Below are 22,170 nucleotides of genomic sequence, written 5' to 3' on the forward strand. Positions count from 1 at the left end.
GGAAGCCAGATGGTTGCCTTCCTAAAGAAGTTTCAGAAAGTAATACTGCCTTGGTAGATTTGCCATGGTCTAGAATATGACTTTCAACCTTGCATACTTAGAAACCCATTTTCTTTTTCCTCGAACGCCCAAAGCAGGCCCAGGGGCCTCATAGCACTTGCTTAGAGGAATTTGAAGTTCTGTTTGCAAAGCTTCAGGGAATGCCATAAGGAAACAGAAGGTAACTGAATGATTATAATAGAGATGTTCTAGAATTTTTTTCACAGAAGAAAGAGTATTTCAGTAGTCTAGACCACTGCAGAGTTTTAGATTGAACAGACCATGAGCAGTACAGGCAAGCTTTGAAATATGAGAGGACTCCACCTCTAAGCCTAGCAATTAGGTGGAAACCACAGAGGGGTGTGAGGTGAGCTTGCCGTTGTGGTTTCTCGGCGGTGTGTGTGAACAGTGCTTTTGAAGTGAAGAAATTACTTTCTGGAATTAGAGAAATTGTGGTGTCAGTAACTAAAACACTGTTTACAAGCAGAGAAAAGTTTTAGAATATGGAGGTTTTAGAAAAGTTTTAGAAAAGCCAGCAAGGATGTCTGGTCATGGAGCCTTGACTACTAGAAAAGAGAGTGGCAGTGATTAAGCTGTTTCTGGTGTCAGTTCTGTTATTACTTTTGTCTTCCTGCAGGTGGCAGTCTTGCTGACTCAGGTACTTTAAATAGCCACATAGAACCGCAGATAAAGGCTCTGATAGGTGTTGCCTGTACCACTGGAGAAAAGGGATCAAGGTTTGAACAAGTTGGGTCTTTCTCCCCTCCGTTTGAGCGTTTTTGGTTTTGTTTTCTTCTTCGTTTTTGGTTTTGTTCAGTAGTGTGCGCATGCTTAGTTGCTCAGTCACATCCGACTCTTTCCACCCTCATGGACTGCAGCCTGCCAGACTCCTCTGTCCATGGGTGTTCTCAGGCAGGAATACTAGAGTAGGTAGCCATTCCCTTCTCCAGGGGATCTTCTCAACCCAGAGACAGAACTCGGGCCTCCTGCATTGCAGGTGGATTCTTTATCGTCTGAGCGCTGGCTCTTTTTAATTCTGAATGGGCCAAAGAGGTAAGTTGAGGAATGGGATACAGTTTTAATTCACCGTGTCCATGCATTGAATCCAGTGGAAAAAGAGCAACTCTGTTAAAAAGAAGCTAATTGAAAGTGGAAAGAGGTACCCAGTGGAAAGAAGACAGAGAGAAGAAAGGTCAATGGAATGTAAAGGCCAAAAGGGGGAAAAAAATATCTGGTGTGAGGACATCATTTTCTGTTGTCTGGCCAAAGTTTGCATGAAGTTGCAAGGACAGTCAGTGCTTCTCAGGAGGAAGAGGAGACATGGCCATCTCTTATCTGGATCCATCGTCACCAAGGACTTGAGGATTATTGGAAACAAATGGGCAAACCATGGCTACAGAGAGACTGAGAATCTTCTTTTTAAAAAAAGGGAAAATTGAAATAAATTATCCCTGAGAGGAAGTGTTTAAAAAGAACAAGGAGCTGAACTAGGCCAGGAGGGGAGCTAAGGGAGACTCTGGAATTTGTTCTTATAAAATGCTGATGTGTTATTAATTTAGGCTTATCAAACACTTGGTTTTGTGGTGGAAATTAGCATTAAATAAGGCAATGTCATATTTAAGTACTTTATTAAAAAATCACCAGTCTGTAGAACTGTACTGTTCAACATGCTGGCCACATATGACATCTGTTAGGCATGCCCGCCACACTCTGCGTGACTAAGACCTCTTGTAAAAGTTAAGTGTGAACGTGCTGGTTTAAAGAGGTTCACATGTGAATCATTGCCCTTTGTGTGGTTTCTTAAATAGCATGTAAGAAGGACAGAGATTCAAACCAGCTCTGAGATGAATGAAATGTTAGTAGTTCCAGCGATGGATTCAGCTTATACCTGAGGAGCTACCATTTGCCAGTAACCTCAGAAATGAAATGTTTGGCTATCCTAAAGCAAAATGATAGGGTTCCTCACTGTTTGGGGCTGAACTTTGGTTTTTGCCAATCTCTGAATTTTTTAACCCCTTGATTTGGTCACCAATAACATTCACCCAAGTCTACCCCTGTGGAGTAAACGCCTGCCACTCATTTCCCTGACTTTCTGCTTTTACCCCAAGGAAGATAGCCCCAAGATAGATAGAAAAAGAAGATATTTGTGAGCCTTTTAAAAAATGCTGTGAGACTTAGAGAATGAACTTATGGTTGCCAGAGGGGAGGGATAGTTAGGGAGTTGGGGATGGACGTGTACGCACTGCTATATTTAAAATGGATAACCAACAAGGACCTATTGTACGGCACATGGAGCTCTGCTCAATGTTATGTGGCAGTCTGGATGGGAGGAGATTTGGGGGAGAATGGATACATGTGTATGTATGGCTGAGACCCTTCACTGTTCACTTAAAACTATCACAGCATTGTTAATCAGCTCTCAGTTCAGTTCAGTCACTCAGTCGTGTCCGATTCTTTGTGACCCCATGAATCGCAGCACGCCAGGCCTCCCTGTCCGTCACCATCTCCCGGAGTTCACTCAGACTCACGTCCATTGAGTCCATGATGCCATCCAGCCATCTCATCCTCGGTCGTCCCCTTCTCCTCCTGCCCCCAATCTCTCCCAGCATCAGAGTCTTTTCCAATGAGTCAACTCTTCGCATGAGGTGGCCAAAGTACTGGAGTTTCAGCTTTAGCATCATTCCTTCCAAAGAAATGCCTGGGTTGATCTCCTTCAGAATGGACTGGTTGGATCTCCTTGCAGTCCAAGGGACTCTCAAGAGTCTTCTCCGACACCACAGTTCGAAAGCATCAATTCTTTGGTTCTCAGCCTTCTTCACAGTCCAACTCTCACATCTGTACATGACCACAGGAAAAACCATAGCCTTGACTAGATGGACCTTAGTCGGCAAAGTAATGTCTCTGCTTTTGAATATACTGTCTAGATTGGTCATAACTTTCCTTCCAAGCAGTAAGCGTCTTTTAATTTCATGGCTGCAATCACCATCTGCAGTGATCCTGGAGCCCAAAAAATAAAGTCTGACACTGTTTCCACTGTTTCCCCATCTATTTCCCATGAAGTGATGGGACCAGATGCCATGATCTTCGTTTTCTGAATGTTGAGCTTTAAGCCAACTTTTTCACTCTCCTCTTTCACTTTCATCAAGAGGCTTTTTAGCTCCTCTTCACTTTCTGCCATAAGGGTGGTGTCATCTGCATATCTGAGGTTACTGATATTTCTCCCGGCAATCTTAATTCCAGCTTGTGTTTCTTCCAACCCAGCGTTTCTCATGATGTACTCTGCATATAAGTTAAATAAGCAGGGTGACAATATATAGCCTTGACGTACTCCTTTTCCTATTTGGAAGCAGTCTGTTGTTCCATGTCCAGTTCTAGCTGTTGCTTCCTGACCTGCATACAGATTTCTCAAGAGGCAGGTCAGGTGGTCTGGTATTCCCATCTCTTTCAGAATCTTCCACAGTTTATTGTGATCCACACGGTCAAAGGCTTTACCCCAGTACAAAATGAAAAGCTCAAAAGGAAAAAAAAAATGCTGTGAAAGATCGTAGAGGAATGTGTCATAGAAACTGGCAAGAGGCATTTTTCATTGGAAAAGACTCTGATGCTGGGAAAGATTGAGGACAGGAGGATGAAGTAGTTGGGTGGCATCACTGGCTCCGTGGACATGAGTTTGAGCAAACTCAGGGAGATAGTGAAGGACAAGGAAGCCTGGCAGTCCACGGAGTCCAAGAGTCAGACACGACTTAGCAGCTGAACAACACCACCAGCCAGAAATAGAAACCAGCCCAGGCTGGCAGGATGGTGGAAGGAGAGAGGTAAGCAGACCAGTGCTGTCAGTTAGTCCTGGGAAAGAACAGCTAGCTTGAAGGTGGAATCTCGTTTTAATTATTTTTGGATTAATAAGGAAATGCTAAACATGGAACGAGCAATGGGCCAAGTCCCTTTGGAGGCCTGACAGTGAAGATAATGAACACTTCCCGTTTCTGTGTGATAATTGTGTGGATGTGGGTTGCCTCTGACTCCATCGCCTAAGTGAGTGGTGGTGTTTTGGGGTCTTTTTATGCACGAGGCCCAGAGGTCTCCTTATTAGCGCCGCAGTGAACCGGAACTGCGACATGGCGACCTTACTGGGTGTCACTGTGTTTGGTCTGCAGTGCTTCTCTAAACCCGGAACGGCTCCACAGCTGCCGGTGCTCTTGTGGTGAACACTGGGAGACTTGGGAGCAGACTTTTTTTTTAGAAACTACAGTAAAGCTAATAATTTACCTGAATGTTTACATTTAGCTTGCTGCTCATAGTGTGCGTGCGTGTGTGTGTGCTTGTGTGTTAATGTTAGTCGCTCAGTCGTGTCCGACTCTTTGTGACTCCATGAGCTGTAGCGTGCCGGCTCCTCTGTCCATAGAATTCTCCTGGAAAGAATACCAGAGTGGGTAGCCATTCCCTTTTCCCGGGGGTCTTCCTAACCCAGGGATCAAACCCCAGACTCCTGCATCGCAGGTGGATTCTTTACCATCTGAGCCACCACGGAAGCCAGCTATAGTGGAGTGGGTGTTAGTGTTTTAAAAAATGAAAGATCAGAAATCTTTTGCCAGAAGTGCCATGAACCAGAATACAGCGCCCTGTTCCTTCATTAACTGTTTTGTTTTCGGTTTTGTGTCTTTCTGTCGTGTGTCTTCGGTGCTGTGTAGACAAGCAGTTTTTGGTGCCGATGTAGTTTTGTGCTTTTGTGGTTTCATGTGCTTCATTGTTTTTGGATTTGATGATTTTCAGGTTAATTAAGGTGGTAACTTTCTTCTACCCCTTACTCCTGGTCAGTGAATCAAACACCCACATGTTCAGTGTGAGCTTCTAGCGAAGAAAACTTCAAAAATTTTTGAAGGGAGTTAGCTGATACATGGAGAAGGCAATGGCAGCCCACTCCAGTACTTTTGCCTGGCAAATCCCATGGACGGAGGAGCCTGGTAGGCTGCAGTCCATGGGGTCGCTAGGAGTCGGACATGACTGAGCGACTTCACTTTCACTTTTCATGTACATGCATTGGAGAAGGAAATGGCAACCCACTCCAGTGTTCTTGCCTGGACAATCCCAAGGATGGGGGAGCCTGGTGCTCTGCCGTCTCTGGGGTCGCACATAGTTGGACACAACTGAAGCGACTTAGCAGCAGCATCAGTAGCTGGTACATGCTGATTCCCAGAGAGTTGTTTTTAGAAAAATCAAAGTAACACTGAGTATTGGTATGGAAGTGCCCAAGTAACTTTTAGATTGTCACTTTCTTATTAATGATTTTCGAGAATATTATGCTTATCTATTGAGTAAACACATATTAAGTAGCTGATTATTGTCAATTTGTGCCAGTCTCTGGGCTCACTGCTTTAACTGGCCCCCTCATTTAATGCTCATAACACTATGAGTTGCCCCCATTTTATAGTAAGGAAACGGATGTGAGCACATTAAGTAACAGATTGTCACGATTCACACCACAGAGCCAGCATTTAAATCCATGAGTGTTTGGAGAAGGAAATGGCAACCCACTCCAGTAGTCTTGCCTGGGAAATCCCATGGACAGAGGAGCCTGGCGGGCTGTAGTCCATGGGTCGCAAAGAGCCGGACATGACTTAGCGACTAACGACATTTGGCTCTACTGACCTGCTCTGCCTTGTGCCCCTTCAAAGTAGGTGGGGTACCGAGCTGAGCAAAGCAGAACCCCCGCCTTAAGAGACCATCCTCCCAAGTGGACTGTGAGAGGTTCGAATAAAAAACATCTAGAGTTCAGTGGATGGAGAAATTATTAGGAAACTTACAGAAAATGTGGTAATTGAGCCTGGGCCTTGAATTTTTCAGTTCCGTTCTCAGCTACTCAGTTTGTTCCATTGTACTTTTGTTAAAATACAACTGCGCCGTACACTGGGAGAAGGGACCATGGCTTCTCATTTCATGGAAGGAACAAGCATTCTCTCCACACCAGCTAGATGCATCGCTGTTGATGGGATGCGGGTTGTGAGAGTGTCTGAACATGTTTGCATGTTCTTCTTGGCATGCACTTCTCTCTGCCTCCATTCTGTTCTCAGCAGCGCTCTTAATTTCCTCCTTTAATTCTTCACGCCACATCACACATGCCTCCAGCTCACCCTATTGGCCCGCCACTGGGTTCTCCTCCTTCCCTACGTTACGTAACCTCCCCTCTGGGTTTTTCAGTCTCCCATCCTCTCAGAAAGAAGAATGGATGGGGCAGAGACCTCAGTGATGATAGACCCAGTTCCTCAAACTTCTTTCTTCATTGTACCACTCCGGGCCATCTTTGTCTTTATAAAGTAACCTCTTGCCTCTGAAATCCTTATTTTTTTTCTCTCCTGTTTCTTTTCTCTACCGAACCTATGGGCAGTTCTCACTGCACAATTCCCAGTATGCCCAAATTTCACCACAGTTTAGTGAGAGAACACCAGGTCCCCAGCAACACAGTTCAGATTTCAGTCACCGAGGTATATTGCGGGTAGGTACATAAAGTACAGACTTCCCCGCCGGCTTTTCAGCCGTGGTCACAGCACAAGTGAGAGCTGTGCAGCCCAGCCACCGCTCCTCAGTCTCGTGGCGCTGGGCCACAGCGTACCCGTTCGTTACTCAGTTCACCCTCAGACAGCAAGTGTGGGGCCCTGTTGCCTCCTCGCCTCCTGGTAATAAGCCCACGCGACATATTACAGAAAGGAATCACTGAGAGACAGGCTTGGACAATAAGGGTGAGTCACTAGACGTGAAATTGGATGCATTGAGGATGATTTGAAATGATGACAGCAAGGGGAAGCTGGGACGAGAGCTGCTAGCCTTCCATGGAGCTGTGGTATGAGGCATATTGAAAAGTCCTATGGGGACCTCCCTGGTGGTGCAGTGGCTAAGATTCCATGCTTCCAGTGCCAGGGGCCTGGGTTCAATCCCTGGTCAGGGCACTTGATCCCACATCCAGCAACTAAAGATCCTGCATGCCACAACTAAGATCTGATACAGCCAAATAAATAAATATTAGAAAAGAAAAAAGTCCTATGAATGTAAAAACCAAGTTGAAGTTGCTTCAACACCTTTTAATGTGAATTGCACTAGGAACAGAAAGCTGCTTGTGGTTTAAATGATGGAGCATTTACTTCTACTTTGGGTTGAAGACTGTAAAAACAAACAAACAAAAACCCAAAAAACCTCGCCATTCTGGGGACTTCCCTGATGGTCTAGTGGTTAAGAATCTCCTTGGTGTTACAATTGGACTGCATTAACCTTAGTGCCAGTTAAGGATCCAAGGCTTACTTGAATTTAAGTAAATATTTCCAAGATCCAAGTGATTTTTTAAAAATCACTTTGATTTTGAGGTCAGAGGCGCTTCATGATTAGACTCTTTAAGAGGCGGCTGCATCAACAGATTGGTTAGAATATTGATATGTGGATTTGCAGCCCTTTGGAGAAGGATGGGATCCAGTGAGGGCTTCTCTGGTGGCTCAGACATAAAGAATCTGCCTGCCGTGCAGGAGACCTGGGTTCCATCCCTGGGTGGGGAAGATGCTCAGGAGAAGGGGATGGCTACTCCCTCCAGTATTCTTACCTGGGAAATCCCATGGACAGAGGAGTCTGGAGGGCTACAGTCCAGTAGGTCACAGAGAGTCGGACATGACTGAGCAACAAGCACACTTAGAGGATCCAGTGAAAGTGCCGTCTGTGAAGTCTAATGCCAGTCTACTGATTCATTACAAGTAACTTGAAACATTTTACTCTAGTATTAGGTTGACCCATAAGGTCATTTGAGACTTCCATAGCATCTTAATGGAAACACCCGAACAAACATATTGGCCAACTCAACAGTAGAGTAACTCAGTTTAGATTCTGAGGGTCCTTTGTGAATTGGGTTAAATGGGGAATGTCTAACTGAAGATCAGATTAGAGAAGAATGTGATACTGACATCTACCTATTAATATGTTTAGAGAAATAAAGCAGTGTTTCTTACCACTTGTTTGCAAATTTGATTTTAACAGCTGGCTGATAGACCTTTCTGCTTTAGTGCTCCCCTTTAACTGGTAGTCCCGGCTCAAGATAGTTATTCCAACTTTTGTACGACAGAGGCTGATGTCACTCAACGTTGGATCATTCAGAACTGCATATTGTTCTTTCTCTCATTAGCACTGCTGGTACAGACCTTCCTGGCACTGTGACACACTACATGATATTTTTATAGCTTTGTCTGTCTGATTAGATCAAAAGCATCTTGAGGGTGAATCCCTGTGTTTACTGTTTTCAATCTGAAAGCAAGTAGCACAAAATTTGGCAGCAGTGCAGTGCTGTGTTAGTTTCTGCTGTTCAGCAAAGTGAATCAACTCTGTGTACACATATCCCCGCTTTCTTCATTGAAAATTTAAACATAGACGATGCTCCTTCAGAATCTTCTGATACATTTATAGACATAACAGTTGAACAGGACGAGTAGTGGATCTAGACAGCCAGTAGCGAATCTCATGAGTGACGTCGGCTTCAACGTGTGGCCTTGTACAGTTCCAAATATGTCACATCAATCTTGTCTTGATGTAAAAACCTTATTAAATAGTAATTGTCACCTAATTTAATGTTTTTCTTTCTTTCACTGGCTGCAGAGCATCTTTTGGTATAGTTTGTTTATTTTCTTTACAAAGCCTCTGGTCCTAAGGGTTGATGTTACCACCAACTTCCACAAGATGGCAGACTAAACCCATTTTTGTTGTTAGGTTTCAAACCACTTTTAACATACATGCCTGTGCTTTTTATTACCGTTAAATCTTTTTTTGCTTTTTCTTTAGATGGGCAGTATCAAACCGAGAAATGCTCATAGCCCAAAACAGCTCCTTGGAATTTAAGCTACACAGACTCTATTTTATTAGCTTGTTAATGGGTGGAACTACAAATCAGCGAGAGGCGTTGCAGTATGCTAAAAATTTTCAGCCATTTGCCCTAAATCATCAAAAAGGTGAGTCTAGAGTCTGAGGGTTTTAATGGTTGAAACAGGGCTAAAGCTGCCACTGGAATTTGTTTGTCTTAACTGGATGTAACATGTATTTGCTAAGAAACTGAAACAAAAGTAGATGATGATTACTTAATTAAAAAGCTCTTGACTGGCTCTAAAGCCTCTTGATTGAGGGAATTCCCTGAAGGTCCAGTGGTTAGGACTCTGTGCTCTCACTGCCGAGGGCCCCAGGTTCAATCCTAGTCGGGAAACTAAGATTCTACAAGCCGTGCGGCAAGGCTTGAAAAGAAAAAGTCTCTTAATTGAAAAGCCAGAAAGAAACTTTACATTTTGGAGGATTCTGTTAAACTAAGAGGAAATGAAGTGTGTTCTTGCTCCCCCGCCACCCGGTGTGCCGCTGTTGTCACACAGCCAGACGTCTGAAGGCCCACCAGCGTGGCAGCACTTAGCCCCAGGGATCGGTGTAGGGGCTGGCTGGTTTCACAGCCAAAGATAGTAATGGCCCCATTTTATGACACAGTGGTTACTCCTCCGGATAATGGTAATCACACTGTGCTGTAAGAATAAAATAATTATATATTCAGTATTTAGTGCTTTCCTTTTCTTGTTTTCCTCTGTGCTGTTTCTCTAAAAGACAGCGAGCTTAAGGACCAGAATTTTTAAAAGACATTGTTAATAAGTTATTTTATGCCATGTCCACTGGGGAAATTCTTGCCTTTTTTAGTGTATAACTTGCAAACTCTTGTTTCAAGTGTGAGCATTCATACCTCCAAATCACTGCTGCTTCTGTTTAGACATTCAGGTCTTGATGGGGAGCCTCGTGTACCTGAGACAAGGGATTGAGAACTCACCGTATGTTCACCTGCTTGACGCAAACCAGTGGGCTGACATCTGTGACATCTTCACCCGGGATGCCTGTGCCCTCCTGGGGCTCTCCGTGGAGTCCCCGCTCAGTGTCAGGTATGGACACTGTCCTGTCTAGTTTTGTTGTTGTTGTTGTTTATTTTTGAGGGTTCCCTGTGCTCTATAGTTGGTTCCCATTTGTTAACTATTTTTACGTAGTAGCGTGTATATGTTGATCCCGATCTCCCAGTCCATCCCATCCCCCATTCTCCCCTTGGTATCCGTAAGTTTGGTCTCTACACCTGTGACTCTTATTTCTACTTTGCAGATAAGCTCACCTCTGCCATTTTTCTACATTCCATATATATACATTATATACATAGTATATTTATATATAATTATGTATAATATATATTGTTATATATAATATATATAAATTACATATAATGCATTACTTATATATACTATACAATATATATACCATATTTGTTTTTCTAACTTACTTAATTCACTCTGTGTGACAGTCTCTAGGTCCATCTGTGTCTCTGCAGATAGCACAAGTTTGTGCTTTTTAACAGCTGAGTAATATTCCATTGTGTCTACGTGTCCTGTCTGGTTTTGAAACATTCATCACATCAGTCAGTTCTGCTTAATTTGCGGTCTAGTTCCTGGTGTTTAAAGCTGAGAGAACGTTTGCCTTTCTAAACAAGAGTATAGTCGGTATTTCAGGAGATGGTCACGCCTGACGGCAGGTTTAGAGGAGCAGTTAGCAGAGTGTGATCCTTTGGGGGTCTCCGAGGGTCTCCGAGAGCCTTTCCCACTGTGTTCACATGGTGGGTTAAATAAACTCCTCAAAGACTTGCTATATTCCTCACCACTCACACTTGCAGATATTTTAGCTTTACTTAAGACTGTTCTTGACAAAACGTTAAAAAATCATTCACTTTATTTGTGTGCCTGAATAGGAAGTTCAAATAAAGCTCTTCAGCTCATGCTAGGTCATGAGATAATATGATGATGTCTCAAGAAAAAGCATCTGTATGATGTTTGAGTTATGAGCTAAAGAACTAGTTGCTTTTTCCTAGAACACAGTTTTTACTCGAAAATCCACTGAAACACTACAGTTATTCGCACTCAGGTTTTTGGCAGACATCTGTTCAGATGAATGAAGTGGGCCTCTCATGTCAGGGAAGGCAACTGATGGTGTCTTTTGCCACAGTGATGGAATTTTTAAGCTAAAATAGAAATTTGGGGAAACTTGAACCCACCACTGTGAGGTTGACAGCTTCCCAGTGCTTAAAGACATTTCTGATGAAATTGGTGGTGAGGATAATTTTAATTTTTCCATATATAATAAAACGTACTAGCTCTTAGAAGAGTAGTATGATCTTACAAAATCATGCATGAGTCAAGGATTCATTCATGGTTCAAGACCATTGGGTTTTAGTAGAGCAGAGTAAAAAAAATACTCTCATAACAGCAAGGATTCAGATTCCACTTTGCAGCTAACCTTTTTAACAGACTGCTACTTTGTGGCATTTTAGTGAGGCATTAAAGAAGAATATCCACAATTACATGAAAAGGCAATTAAAGTGCTACGTATCTGTGTGAGACTGGATTTTTTTTTCCGCTTCAACAGAAAGCATACATTGCAACAGACAGTGCAGAGGAGGGTGTAAGAATCCAGTTGTCTTCTGTTAAACCGGAGGTTAGAAAGATAGGCGAAAACAGAGACAGTGCTGCTCTTCTCGCAGGGTTATTTTTGGTTTGGAAAATATAGTTATTTTTTGTGAGAATCTTATCTATCTCATGTAATTATTATTTTCAACATTTAAATTTTAAACATTTCTCAGTTTTACTTTCTAATACAATAAATAATGATGGAACTCACAAAACCAAACACCCTTTGAGATCCTTAATGTTTCAGCCTGTAAAGGGGCCCTGAGATCAAAAGGTTTAAGAACCTGTTTTAAGAACTGACTCTTGCAGCTCTTTGATTCCTTTGACTCCTCTAGTGTTTTGAATCCCTGCTCCATCCAGGCATCGTGTGGGACACAGAGATGAATCAGGTGCAGCCTGTGTTCACAGGGGTCAGAGTCCTACGTAGGAGACAGTGCAGCTCACTTTAACGTGCTGTGGGGCTGCAGGGTCAGGTTCCCTGGGACAGACTTGAAATGGGGGGAGACAGACGTGCAGGAGGTTTACTGGGATCACCCCCTGCAAGGAGCGAGAGCAGCAGGATCAGGCACAGAGGAAGGCTGAACTCTGATGCAGTGTCGCTAGAGGCCTCAGCCCACCCTTGTGGCACTCCGGAGCTGTGGTGGCTGGTGGGGTCATCCCAGTTGGGACAACTTTTGTATCATCAGGTGGAGCTGTCTTAGAATGTGACCCTGGTCAGGTTGCTTCCTTCAGGTGAGGACAGTCTTGAAGAGGGACTCAGCAGAAAGGTGACCGCGAGCACTTGCAGTTCTGAGAAGTGTGTGCTTCTGCCCTGGCTCTCCAGGGTGATCCAGGTCTGGAAGGGGCTATGCAAGGAAACGTTTCAGAGGGTCATTAATGCTAAGAATTCTGTGTGGGGGGGGACAGTTCCTGAGGCACTAACCTGCCGTTTCCCCTTTGCGTGGCAAAGAAATCTACTCTCCTTCTCCTACACTTGAAAGAGAAAAAAGCATGCGCACGTGTGGACATGTGCACACATGTATGTGCGCACACGCTACTTTAGCAAAACAGATGGCTTTATCGTACCTAGAATCCAGTGGGACCCTCTGCACACAGCATGCAGGCTGGAGGAATTGGTGTTGCCCGGGACCAAGCTTTCTGCCACCTGGCCTGGCTTTAACATTTCCTCTTCTGCCCTCCAGTTTCTCAGCAGGTTGTGTGGCGCTGCCGGCTTTAATTAACATCAAAGCTGTGATCGAACAGAGGCAGTGCACTGGCGTTTGGAACCAGAAAGATGAATTACCTGTGAGTGCCATTTCCTATTGGTTATTACCTCTCCCGTCAAGATAAGAACGTGGATGCGATGGATTTTAAATGCTTATTTTGCCTTTTAATCAGGAAATACTACTATAGCCATTTGACAGGGATTCTTTTATCTGTACGGAGACATGATTAAACTGTAAAAGCAGAGTAGGTGGTAGTGTTAGCCACTCAGTCGTGTCTGACTCTTTGTGACTCCATGGACTGTAGCCTGCCAAGCTCTTCTGTCTGTGGAATTCTCCAGGCAAGAATACTGGAGAGAGTTGTCATTCCCTTCTCTGGGGTATCTTCCCCACCCAGGGTTTGAACCCTAGTCTCCTGCATTGCAGGCAGATTCTTTACTATCTGAGCCATAGGTACATTTTGGAGGCACTGGAGTTTTCTTACCATTTTGACCTAGAGCAGCAGCGACAGCTAGTGAAGGAAAAGGTCAGAAGGGGGAAAGGTGGATATACTGAGGCGCGAGCGGTGTTCTAAGTGCTGTCGACTTAAAAAAAAAAATGTATGAGAGTTGTGAGTTAAGTTTTACTGGGGACAGAATGAGGACTGCAGCCTGGGAGACAGAACCTTAGATAGGTATGAGGAGATGCAAGGACTGGGCTCATAAAATCAGTTTCTGAAAATATTTAACTATCTGAAGTCCTGTTGCACCAGTTTTCCTGGAGCACAGAGTGCCTCACTCCTCCACCCTGCTCTCCCCTTCAGAGTGTCTAGAAGGTCAGCATGTACTCTAGTCACTTGCTAGCTCTCTCTCTTCTTAGAGTGGTAGTTTGTCCATGTCTAAAATGGGGACCGTCCTTCTCTTTATGAGGCTGTTAAAGGCTAGATAGAGATAAAAAAATACGGGACACACAGTAGGTAGTCAGGTTTTGTTGCCATAGGAGTTATGACATGGAAGCATAACATAGGTCATCGTGTGTGTGTGTGTGTGTGTGTGTGTGTGTGTGTGTGTGTGTGTGTGTGTGTGTGTGTGTGTGTGTGTGTGTGTTTCTCCTAGGCCTCTGACAGTAGGCACTGGGTCTTTGACAGGAATTCTCATTCCTGCCTGACTCCTGCCACCTCTGTGTGCAGGTTTATCTGCAGTTCCCTTGTAATTCCAGCTGATAACTGTCAGTTGGTTGCCCTAGCTTCTCAGAGATCAGTTCTGATGAAAGGCGCAGGTGCACACCCAGTCCTGAGTGTGGTCAGGACACAAGCAGTGGCCCACATGGCAGCTGCTCGTTGAAACAAGTGAGAAGAACTCGCGCCTTCCCTCTCTTTGCTGAGGCAGGTGCCTGCAAGAACTGGCAGTTTTCCAGCTGTGTTGTCAGTGTCTGACGCTTGCATCCTAGAACAGAGCACACTGAAGTCTGAATCCACCCAGCACCCGGGTGTCAGGGGAATAAAGCAGTTGGGGGTGGAGGGGAATGAGCTGGTTATTTTATCTCGGGATCATTGTTACACTCTGCCAACTTGTTTGGAAGAATCTGGGCAATATAGACTTTTCTGTTGATAGCCATTTGAGATTTAGAAGAAAAGAAAGCAGAAAGAACTGCTGTTTGTGAAGCCTCTGTCACATGCTAGCCAGTACGCTATGGTGATTTCATAGCTTTTGTTTTGTTAACTGCAGAGAGAGAGAGCTGATAGAGTGCTATGGGCACAGATGGATGGGGTGTGAATTCTCCGGCTAAAATTTAGTTTGAAGCCCTTGTTTCAGGTGGTTTCTCTGGACAGTTGCATACAAAACACCGGAAACCCAGATCTAAAGCCCACACAGCAATAAAGAATATTTAGTCTGCCTTTAATGAATTAGCACACTGAATTGTATCAGTGTGTTGTGAAAACCATCAGCATTTTTGGTGAGTTTATTTATTTGCCCATGCCATGCAGCATGTGGGATCTTAGTTCACTGACCAAGGATCGAACCCCTGCTCTAGCAGTGGAGGCACGAGCTCTAAGCACTGGACTGCCAGGGAAGTCCCTTGGTGGGTTTACTCTTTCATATATCTTGATGAGTCTTTAAGAGTGTTTGACTTCCAGAGTATTGCCTTGCCTTTGACCTTTGCTTTCAGGCATTAGAATTTGGTTTGCTATATCGTGTTATAAATAATTTTGAAGGTTGATTTAGAATGATGAGGTAATACTTTGAGTCCCTAGGACTGTCCATCTTTGAGTTAGTTTAGAAGAGTGCTGTAAAAAGTTACCTTTGTATGAGCAGGTTTGATAAATGTTCTTTGCTGCAGAGTACATACTGGCAAGTGGATGGTTTCCTGAAATATAACATGAGTCCTTTACCTTTTTAAAAACAGATTGAAGTGGACCTTGGTAAAAAGTGCTGGTATCACTCGATATTTGCCTGTCCTATTCTTCGTCAGCAAACAACAGATAACAATCCACCCATGAAATTGGTCTGTGGTCATATTATATCAAGAGATGCCCTGAATAAAATGTTTAATGGTAGCAAGTAAGTGTCTTGAATTTTTAAATGTTAGTAATATATATATGTGGAACTTGTTGGGACAATAAATAATAAGGATAAATAAACATAGCTAGAGTTTAGAAGTATATATTTACTTATTTAGTGGGTGGTATGTGATCTTTTCTCAATCTCAAGACTGAGAAATTTGTTCAAGAATTTATTAATTAGATTTTAAAAAACAGTTTCAAAACCCTATTTCTAGCATAGGCAGCTAAAGAATTTCTCATTGGTGCTCATTTCAGACCCATTACAGTGAAGTCTTTTCTTTGAAGAAAAGGCCCTGAAGCTGTTTGTGCCCTCCTCAGCAGCTGAATGCAGGTGGATGACAATTTGGTTCAGACCGTGCTGGTTTCTGATGCCACCACAGCATGTCGTGTGCCACCACGGGCATGTAGGCCACTCTGGGTTGGCTGCGTGCTGTGTAGGCCTAGCAGCTGGCACCAGTTTTGCTGCATGTGTGTGGATTGTGACACCAGTACATCTGAAAGTCATTCTGAGATAGGTGCAAGCTAAACCTTGGAGAAAAAAAAATTGAATTTGCTTCTGAAACCCCAAAAGCAATTTTCAGAACAGTTGTCTTTGTTTTGTTTTCAAAATTCTTTTCACTGATTGCCACTGAAGAAGAGCTGTGCAGTTTAGGGTCTGGCTTGGATGGTGTTTATTTTTAACTCTTCATGGCTGTTCTATTAAGGGAAAGCACAGTTATAGATGTGCACAAGCAAGCCTATCTGTGAGTGTAATTGTTACAAGATGCTCTGTAACTAGACAAAAATTGAATGCTCAGTACTGATCCTGTTTCTTGATTCAGTGTTTTCTTTCTTGTCTTTAGATTAAAGTGTCCATATTGTCCAATGGAACAAAGTCCAGGAGATGCCAAACAGATATTTTTCTGAAGAAATAACTTTAGTTTGCAATTTGTAAGTGAAACTGAGTCGAGGGTGCATTTCAGAAGAGAACGTTCCATTTAATGCAGCTAACCAAGGACTCCCATGTTTCTATAAGCTAATGCTCCAGAAACTTTGCCAACATCTTAGTGTGTACGCACGGTGGGGAGTGCTCCAGTTGGATATTATCATAGGGCTTTATTATATTCTTGGTCTTCATTTCTGATCAAGTAAATACACCAGCAGTTGTCATTCAATGCAGGTTTTTGTACTTAATTATATGGTGATTTTTTTACTTTCTAAGAGCAGAAACAGAAATTTACCTTCCTGCCATGTGTTTAGTAGTGCTCCTGCTTTTACTTTTGCCATTCTCCCGATAACTGTAAGCCTTGAGAATGTTTGTGAAGAAGTTTTATTTCCTGTTATGTAACATAATTAAATGAAAATCCTTCAGAAAAAATGTTTGATAAACTGAATTGTGGTTATGAAACTCATCTGCAGGGTTTTGTTTTTGTTTTGCTTAAGGAAGAAAGCTGTGATAAATTGCGAATTTGCTTTCTGATATTTTCCTCTGCTCCAGCTCTCACTGAGAAGTCAGCAGACCTGTGCCTGAGCTGTGCTGGTAGCCCCAGCAGGCTGCCTGTTGCAAAATTCCTTAATGAATTTACTAGCAGGTCGGCATGACCAGTCTTCCACTAGAATAAAGTGGAAGCAGTACTTTTGTTTCTTTGCTTTTATTGCCAAGAGATGCTTGTTTTAAGAGTGTGTTCAATAAAACAAAATTCTGATGTTAGAAGTGTTAAGTTGACATTTGCTCTCTTGGTCTTGGTAGCCCTCTTCTCTGAAATCTGCCTTCAGGACTTGGCTGTGTATATTGCATTTGTATATCATTGCAGACACAGTGTTGTGCATGTGTGTGTACATACATATATATACATGTGCACCAGCATCAACATTGTGTATCTGGAAGGGAAGAAGCATGTTCCAGTCCTCAGATGCAGTTATCAGACTCATCACTTTCAGTCCTTCAAGTTAGAAGTTAGCAAATTTTCTGTAGCACAGAATGTTTATTGCTGTTTTTTTGTATTTGAATAGCATCCTGTTCAATGCCTCTCTTCTGCAAAACGTATCATCTCATTGACTGTGAATCTGTATATTATTCTGATGGATACAGATAATGATCGTTTCTCTTGTGAGGTATCGTCATTTAATGCACTGTCCGGAAATAGCCATGCGTGAGAATCTTTCTCTGTATGATGAACTACAAGGAAAAGATGTCTGTGGACGCACTTCTGACTTAAACCCATGAAGTTACTTCGTTTTGAGGAGAATGTCATATGGAAATCACCAAATACTTTGCAACTCTATATCATCTGACTCAGAACTGACTATCAATATAGGAAAACTTCCACGAGAAAATGAAGAAAGGAGACGACACAGAAGCAAAGAGAAACGTGGCGCTTCACATTTTAAACTGCAGACTGACTTCATTTGCACGGGCGGGGAGGAGGGTGATACCGGATTTGGTGCTCGGTTATTGGAAACTGGCAGCATTTGCTGTTATATACCAGCCGAGATGGTTCATCCTGAAATGTTTACCAGGGAGAGCTTGGATTTATTTGTAAATGAAGGGGATACTGCTTGGTTGCTGTGTGTGGTCAGGCTGACGGTGAGGGTTGTTACTGTATGCTGTGGGGCTGAGCCAGGATTTGATTGGCCGGCTCAGTGCTCGCTTTGCCTGACTTCCTGCTTTGGCCAGCTTCCGGCTCAACTCCACAGCTCTCCTGTTGGAACCCACTGTCTGCTAAAGCAGTGAAGGAAGAGAGCAGAGAGTAGCTCCTCGGACTCCAGGAGAAGGTAGAGAACTCCAGGCAACACTTGGGCCAAGGATGTAAAAGTGATTTATCTTTTTTTCTTTCAGTTAAACCCAGAGTGTCTTTTTATTATTATTTTTAATTTTTTTTACCTTTTGCTCACTAGGCCAGATTTAGTTTTAGTTACAACTTATTCTCACCTTTTCACCTCAAACACCCACACAATATTGAGGCTTTGTGTAAGGTTCCTACATTACTGACATTGCTCTGGAGGCTGGTGATAGATGTTTTTGACAGCCAGACCCCACAGCAGCTGGCTTAGGCCCCTTTCAAGAAGAGAAGCCAGAAAAAGCTCCGCTTTGTCCCTCTCGCAGTGTTGGCAGCCCTATTGACAAGTTTTCTGTGCAGCTCGTGAAACTTTAGAAAGAATATGCTTTAATGGAAGCATCTGATTTTGCATTTGCCCATGCAGGGTCCTTGTGGTTCCCACTGGGCAGGGTTAGGGCCAAAAATTTGAAACTGTTGATCTGATAATTTAACATGCAAATGATGTCTTGTGACCTTCTATAATGAAACATACAGACTTAAAATTCACTGGTGACTAAATGTGAAGGAAAGAGGTGGATTTGAAGAGACCAGAGCTTAACCAAAGATACGGAAATGCAGCATGCTGCCCTTTCAGCTCCAGAAACACCTTCCCCAGTGGTGTCAGGACCAGGTCGTCGCTGAGACCGTCAGTGCAGTCGTTGCACTCTGCTTTCTCTTGAAAGAAGGTCATGATAGAGCCAAGGTTTTTACAGTCAGATTAATGATAACAGTGCGCATTTAAAACAATCTGAGTGATTTCTTAAATCTCTTGGAATCTATTTCCATTTCCCAGGCTCCGACAGAGGCCATGGAACTATGCTAAACCAATAAAACCTTATCAGATCCTTACATTCTGATTTAGAGCCACTGCACTTTCAAGTACACACTGAAGTGCAGCGGCAAAGGTTGTCTTTTGATCTTTTTTCTCCTTCGTGCAGTCATCACTGATGCCATTTCTGTCATTTTAGTGGTGATTTTATGATACTTCGAATACATAAATGAACGGGTATTGGTGCCTCTTGATTTTTAAAATTTTGAAGAGAAGAGCCACCTCATATTCATAGGGTGTATGAGTATCTTGTGAGTGTATGAGCATTTGATTGAACCTAAGAAAGTGATGAAGCAAATCTTACTGATTTTTCTGTAGCAGCTGATGTATACGGACACACTAAAACCCACGTCTCATTATGTGGGGAATGAAGATCCTTTTTTCTTCTCTCCAAGTAGTCCCACAGGTTATGCAGTTTAAGTTCAGTATATTGTATGCTGTGAGTTATTTTCCACCTCGGTGATTTCACCCTCTGGGACAGTAGATTTTGCAAAAACCAAGAACTCTTGGTTTATCTGCACAAGACAAGCTGCTGGTAGACATTAACCCTCCGGTTTTCCAGCTCAATCTCTGATTAAGTGGATTGACAGGCTGGCCAGTCTGCTTAGTCAGCTGACTCAGGTTAATTTCAGGGAAGGCATGGAGGCATGTTTGGTTAACTTCATCGCTAGGCTGTGTAAGGTGAAGACACAAACCAAATACCTATCATTACTTATCTCTACTTGCATCATCTTTGGGAACACTAGAATGCTGTGGTCTTGAGGAAATGTTGGCAAAGAACATGCAGAAGATTTGGTGCTTTGTAAGGCCGTCCAGCGATGGCAGGTGTTTTGTGGCACAGTGGTGTTTACCATAAACAGATACAAACTTCACAAACTGTGCTTATTGAAGGAGAATTGAATAGATACCAAAAATAGAATGACAAATGTATTTTAATTGCAGATGAGGCAGTTAGTTTTAGGGCAGGTTTTTCTGCTATTGATTTTACTTCAAGACGTAGGGAGAGAAAATGGTGTAGTTCCCAAGACATTTCCCTCTACAGTTTTAAACTGTAGTGAGCATATGCTTCATTTACTTCCAAAGAGGCAGAAACAGCTGGAATTGGCTTACAGCACATGCTTTGTTTGATATTATGGGTGGTGACCTACACTCTTTATTTTAGCAGTCACTTAATGTTCTCCAGCAAGGCAGATGTGGGGTTCACTAGGACTTAGTGCCTGATGTTTTTCTTTTGGGAAGGGGTGGGAGTGAATGTATCGGGGGTGGGAGGGTAGCAGGAGAGGAAACGGGAGAATGAGTGAGTGTGCATGTGTCTGAAATTCACCATTTGCCCCCACCTGTGTCTCGCTGAACAGGTATTTAATGTATTTGGCTCCTGGCTGCAGTGTGCATGTATTTTTTTCCCCATCTCCATGTTTTCTAAACCTACACTTAAAAGGATTCATCGGATCATCTTTTTCAGATGGCTCAGGATTGCATTTCTTTTGCTTACCCTGTGCTCTTGGGTTCTATAGTATTTCTATAATTATGTAACAATAGTGTTGCACTGTAATCTATCATATAGAGCTATATGTATGGAAAATCTTGATCAGTTTTTTTTTTTTTTAAGAAATGTATTCTGTTTGCAAAGGCACAATAAAGTTGCATCTAATAGACTACAGGCAATAAAGCTAACAATAAACCTTATTTAACACAAACCATATTCACATTCTCTGTTCATTTGATCTTGAGAAAAAGTCGAGCATATCTGGTAGTTTCAGGGATCTCATTTTAACTTAAAAGGTTCTGATATATTTAATTTATAAAATTCAGACATATAATAGAGTTTTGGGAAAATATAAGAAATGCTTTGTTAATGTGTGTATTCCTATGTAAAACACATGGCTTCTCCTGTGTATATTTTTCAAAATTAAAGAAATGCACATTTGAAAAGTGTTTTGTGGAACCGGTCTGTATAAATGTGACAGGTGCCAGAGGCAGGAGGGAGGGAGGGAGCATGGAGGTGAGAGAGCATTGCTGTCTGCCTCTGCTGAGGGTCTGCATGTAAAGAGTTTAAGAAAATATCTTTGTCACCATCTCATCCTTTTCCTGTTGCCACCAGCAGTGTGAGAGGAGGTGTTGGCTGGGCACCGTCCCCAGCTTCTAAAGAAGGGGGATTGGGTTGATAATTACAGGTTCCTGCCCCTCATGCTCATCCTGTGGGTGCCTGGGACCCCCTGACCAAGCAGACAGCTACTGGTGGAGGAGGGTGGCTACACCCAGCTTTGCCAAGGAGGAACAGAGGATGCATTGTCTTCCTCCATGACACCCTGAGGTGGTAGAGACCCAGAATCTCTCTGCTGCTTCTGTATTTTCTGAGAGAGAAAGACTCATTCTCACCTGAGATTTTCTGTTGAATCCCACACCCAGTGGCATCTGAAGCTAGGATGTCCAGGAGGTACAGATGAAGCCTGGCATCGCCACCTACCCCTGCAGCATTTGGGGCTTCTCCAAATTCAAAGTGCAGCCTTCCCTGGTGGCTCAGCGGTAAAGAATGAGCCATTGCAGGCGACGTGAGTTCAATCCCTGAGTCGGGAAGGTCCCCTGGAGGAGGAAATGGCAACCACCCCCAGTTGTCTTGCCTGGGAAATCCCGTGGACAGAGGAGCCTGGCGGGCTACAGTCCATGGGGTGGCAAAGAGTCAGACACAATTTAGCAACTAAATAAGACTCAGCAGCAGCATCACCTGAGAGCGTTTAAAAATGCAGGATTTCAGGCCTCAGCCCAGACCTACTGAATCCGCATCTGTGTGCTCCTGAGAAAACTTCACGATGAGTTCCCTGGATGCTCCCTTAACTTTGTCTCATTGACCTGAGGGGTTTTGCAGAAACTAACAAACTGGCCAGCAATTTGTTATGTAAGTGAATATTGAAACGTCTCCAGTGAATAACGTTTGGATAACAAAAGCAAGCTCAGGGAGATAATGATGGACAGAGAAGCCTGGCGTGCTGCAGTTCATGGGGTCACAAAGGGTCGGACATGACTGAGCAACTGAACGACAACCACCAAAGATGTATTACTGTGCCTCTGGTCACTAATGTGCTGTATGTGCGTGCATGCTAAGTTGCTTCAGTCATGCCCAGCTCTTTTTGACCCCAGAGACTAACCCGCCAGGCTTCTCTGCCCATGGGATTCTCCTGGCAAGATTACTTGACTGGGTTGCCGTGCCCTCATCCAGGGGATCTTCCGAACTCAGGGATCACAACTGCGTCTCTTACATCTCCTGCAT

The 22,170-nt window shown here is 43.4% G+C and overlaps 1 protein-coding gene across 1 annotated transcript in view; it reads left to right on the forward strand.

The window, feature by feature from the left end:
• RMND5A (required for meiotic nuclear division 5 homolog A) overlaps nucleotides 1-16,533 on the forward strand; it is a 56,071-nt gene extending 39,538 nt beyond the window's left edge. Inside the window, exons 5-9 of the mRNA XM_068981123.1 lie at nucleotides 8,845-9,011; nucleotides 9,803-9,968; nucleotides 12,713-12,815; nucleotides 15,119-15,273; nucleotides 16,118-16,533. Coding sequence (XP_068837224.1) covers nucleotides 8,845-9,011; nucleotides 9,803-9,968; nucleotides 12,713-12,815; nucleotides 15,119-15,273; nucleotides 16,118-16,181 — 655 coding nt within the window. The 3' untranslated portion in view covers nucleotides 16,182-16,533. The remainder of the gene's footprint in view (nucleotides 1-8,844; nucleotides 9,012-9,802; nucleotides 9,969-12,712; nucleotides 12,816-15,118; nucleotides 15,274-16,117) is intronic.
• The last annotated feature ends 5,637 nt before the right edge of the window (nucleotides 16,534-22,170 follow it).

Source organism: Capricornis sumatraensis, chromosome 1 (genome assembly GCF_032405125.1).
Source record: "Capricornis sumatraensis isolate serow.1 chromosome 1, serow.2, whole genome shotgun sequence".
NCBI classification, from domain to species: domain Eukaryota; kingdom Metazoa; phylum Chordata; class Mammalia; order Artiodactyla; family Bovidae; genus Capricornis; species Capricornis sumatraensis.